Source organism: Stegastes partitus, unplaced genomic scaffold, assembly GCF_000690725.1.
Source record: "Stegastes partitus isolate 25-593 unplaced genomic scaffold, Stegastes_partitus-1.0.2 Scaffold1594, whole genome shotgun sequence".
Classification (NCBI taxonomy): domain Eukaryota; kingdom Metazoa; phylum Chordata; class Actinopteri; family Pomacentridae; genus Stegastes; species Stegastes partitus.
In genome coordinates, this window is record NW_007579325.1 from 4,032 (window position 1) to 8,174 (window position 4,143).

General features: G+C 39.1%; 1 protein-coding gene across 1 annotated transcript in view; it reads right to left on the reverse strand.

The window, feature by feature from the left end:
- Window positions 1-1,673: 1,673 nt before the first annotated feature.
- The window catches only part of mat2al (methionine adenosyltransferase II, alpha-like), a 12,859-nt gene continuing 10,389 nt past the window's right edge, over window positions 1,674-4,143 (reverse strand). Inside the window, exons 8-9 of the mRNA XM_008300812.1 lie at window positions 2,163-2,296; window positions 1,674-2,074 (exon numbers count right to left, since the gene is read on the reverse strand). Of these exons, the coding sequence (XP_008299034.1) occupies window positions 1,972-2,074; window positions 2,163-2,296 (237 nt within the window). The 3' untranslated portion in view covers window positions 1,674-1,971. The remainder of the gene's footprint in view (window positions 2,075-2,162; window positions 2,297-4,143) is intronic.

Consider the following 4,143-nt stretch of genomic DNA (forward strand, 5'->3'; position numbering starts at 1 on the left):
AGTTAAGGAGTAAAAACTATGAGCCACGGAGTCTGTCATTAGTGACACAGAAAAATAAGTGGACTTTGATAGAGAGTTAAAAATCATGAGCCACCATCTGCTCTGTCTTTTCAGAGGCAGAACAATAAGTGGACATTGTTAGAGAACTAGCCTTCCAAGTCATCAAGATCAAGACTGAGAAAATCTAGACTTTTAATGAAGACTGTTTGTGACCTGGTTGTGTGTATAGAAGAGTCACTCGTGTTCAGACGTGTGTTGTTGTGTAGTTTGTCAAGCTGTACAAGAGTTATGATCAGGTTGAGGAACCTGAGGCCTTGTTCTGCTAATCTGAAGTTGAGGAAGTGAATTCAGCTTCAGTAGGATACAGGAGATTTATCTGGTTTTAAAAGTAAGTTCAGAAACGTTTAGCCAGCACCACATTTTGAGGAAACAGACATTTATCTCTGAGTTGTTGCAGTTGCCGTGACATCCCAGTGAGAGAAAGGTCTGAAACGAAAAGCATGACCGACACAACGAAGCACGTGTCAGTCGTCATGACACATGGCAGAGAGTTGAAATGAAACAGGAGACATGTTGAGTCATTGTGAATGTCACAACGTTGTTCCGAACTTACCTGTCAGTAGCTCCGCTCAGCCCACTCCTGTAATGTTGCCTGGCTGTAGCTGACTCCTGTGCATACAGCTGGCAACACAGCTAAGTTCGCTTTTAAGTATATATTTGGCATAAAATTTGGAAAATTAGGTATGTTGAATCAGCAATTAACAGTTACTTTTTGCAATTGACCATTGAAATACCCTGATACTGACGAAATTTAAAATATAGAGGATTGTCAAGCAAGTTAAGAAGCATTCCCATTCCTGCTCCACATCTGTTATATACTATCATATTAATTATCAGATTCTGTCCTTCTTATTATGAGATAGTAAATCCTAATTAGGTGGGAAGATCTCAATTTTCTGTATTTTGGGAATGCAAAAGTGCTCCAACAATTGCTATGGTAAATGATTCGATGATTATTAGTGGTTTCACATATAAGCAGCATTTTACCATTCCAGCTGGCCCATGTACAGCTTGTTTTAAGTGTTGTATGACACATACAACGTATACATTTTTTTAATATCATGCACAATATTTGGTTGAGTACATGTTACGGCCCTTGGTGCCGAGTATTGGTGTGTAGTACCTTTTCAGGTTACACCAGAAGTAGTGACCAGGTGCAGCTGCTCTGCAATCACCAAGACGGTTAAAGAGCTGAGCCGACCTGATCGTGGCCAGTGGGCCAGACCGACAGACAGAGCTGTGTGGTGTTCGTGGCCCTGAGTCCGGCTCAAACCAAGCGTGTGGTGCTTTGTGGTTAAGGATTGGCTTTGCTTTAATTTGCATTAGGTGTTCTTCTGTTTGTAAATAAACCTGATTTATTTTTTTTTTGTTAAACAATCAGTTTCCTGGTTCCTTTAACCTGGTTTCATTGTACTTTTGTAACTCCGCTCATCCCCTAGCTCACGGGGACATAATAGTATAGTATAGTCAATACATATTTCACAAGCAGCCTGTACATACAGCTGTCAAACTAATATCACATAAAGGAAAAGTGCCTAAAATTAAGAACAGTACTTGAGCAAATCCTATATTCCACTACTAGTTGTAGCTGTAATGTAAAAACAAAAAAGGCATTTTTTTAATGCAGATTTTTAATCACCAAGTAAAAAAAATACAGAATTTTTTTTTTTTTTTAATTTAACGTGAATAGAAATCACAATTATTTCAAGAAATCATTTTTGAACAGTAATTATAGTTTCTCAAACAACAGCACATAATGTTTTATAATTATTTAAAAATATATCTAAGTTCATTATTCAAAAGGCACTGACCGCTGCCTTTACAATTTACGGTCAGAAATGAACAGATGACAGCACCTTTTTGTTTACACAGCTGCATCTGGACATAAATGGAACGTGTTTAATCCCAAACTTAAAACACTAGAGGCTTTGGTTTCTCCCAGGGGAACTCTGCTCTGCCGAAGTGGCCGTAGCAGGCAGTGGCCTGGTAAATGGGCTGTTTTAAACCCAGCTCCCTGTAAAAGAAACACTGTCAGTATTATGTGGGGGAAAAAATGACAAAGTTTCATTTTAGGATACACAGCTAATAAAGACTGCACATACTTCACAATGACTCCAGGCCTCAGGTCAAAGTTCTTCTTTACTATCTGCAGCAGCTCGTCTTCATCCCTGTTGGACGTGCCGTAGTGAAACACTGCGATGGAGAGCGGGTGGCTCACACTGATGGCATAGGAGATCTGAGAAGTGTAACAGAAAAACAAGAATGTTGTCAGGCCAAAGAAAATCTCTTGCTTTATCATATAGATAGATAGATAGATAGATAGATAGATAGATAGATAGATAGATAGATAGATAGATAGATACATAGATACCAGTGGCGGCTGGTGAAAAATATTCTAGGTGGGGCTGTGCCATATCAAGTCAGTTTCAGTAATCATCCCGATACAACTGAACAGAAACGGCAGGATATCAGTGCTCTGTGAAATAATAATTATTTAATGCAAATATTAATAACTTGAGGCATTTTTGCACAAAACATAAACNCCTGAAATTCAACTGTGCTACAAAAAGTTCTGAAGGTGTGTTGATGGGCAACAGTTCAAAGAATGTCTCTATGAAAAGCATTTAATATATAAAGATAAAATGTCATACAAATTAAAATATCCATAATTTATTATGAAAAACTTTAAACACAATAAAAGATAGTCGAGCAAAAGGGCCCTGATGATTTGAGATGAAATGACACATGTATGTCCTGAATCAATTAAAATGATCCAAGATTGATTGATAAAACTAAGACAGCAGTGACAACTAAGTGTGATGTGAAAAAGCTCATATATGTTGCGTCCTGCATGTAAAAGCCATGTTGTGGACAGTGTGGATGAGGGTGTGTTGAACGTGCACATTGCTTGCTGGCTTCTATCTGCTTTGTGTTTGTTAAAAAACATGGCCCAGGCTAACACTAGTAGCCAGAGGTACAAAGAAAGAGATGTAAGGAAAAGAGAGCAGGTGAAAGTGATACGGAAGGCTAGATTTAGTGATGTAGAAGCAATTGAACTATGAGCTGTTGATCCTAGTGAGGAGGAACAAGTGTATTCTTTGGTAAAAAGGAGAAACACTCTTCCTGCCCACTGGAGAACAGACCAAAGGTTAAGAAAATCTTTTGAGCCCCCCAGATTAGCTGGTAAGTGGACGTAGCAGAGGTTAAGACAAACTCATGAGCCACACGATCTGCCAAGTTAGAGCGACAGAATGATAGGTGGACTTAGTTAAGGAGTAAAAACTATGAGCCACGGAGTCTGTCATTAGTGACACAGAAAAATAAGTGGACTTTGATAGAGAGTTAAAAATCATGAGCCACCATCTGCTCTGTCTTTTCAGAGGCAGAACAATAAGTGGACATTGTTAGAGAACTAGCCTTCCAAGTCATCAAGATCAAGACTGAGAAAATCTAGACTTTTAATGAAGACTGTTTGTGACCTGGTTGTGTGTATAGAAGAGTCACTCGTGTTCAGACGTGTGTTGTTGTGTAGTTTGTCAAGCTGTACAAGAGTTATGATCAGGTTGAGGAACCTGAGGCCTTGTTCTGCTAATCTGAAGTTGAGGAAGTGAATTCAGCTTCAGTAGGATACAGGAGATTTATCTGGTTTTAAAAGTAAGTTCAGAAACGTTTAGCCAGCACCACATTTTGAGGAAACAGACATTTATCTCTGAGTTGTTGCAGTTGCCGTGACATCCCAGTGAGAGAAAGGTCTGAAACGAAAAGCATGACCGACACAACGAAGCACGTGTCAGTCGTCATGACACATGGCAGAGAGTTGAAATGAAACAGGAGACATGTTGAGTCATTGTGAATGTCACAACGTTGTTCCGAACTTACCTGTCAGTAGCTCCGCTCAGCCCACTCCTGTAATGTTGCCTGGCTGTAGCTGACTCCTGTGCATACAGCTGGCAACACAGCTAAGTTCGCTTTTAAGTATATATTTGGCATAAAATTTGGAAAATTAGGTATGTTGAATCAGCAATTAACAGTTACTTTTTGCAATTGACCATTGAAATACCCTGATACTGACGAAATTTAAAA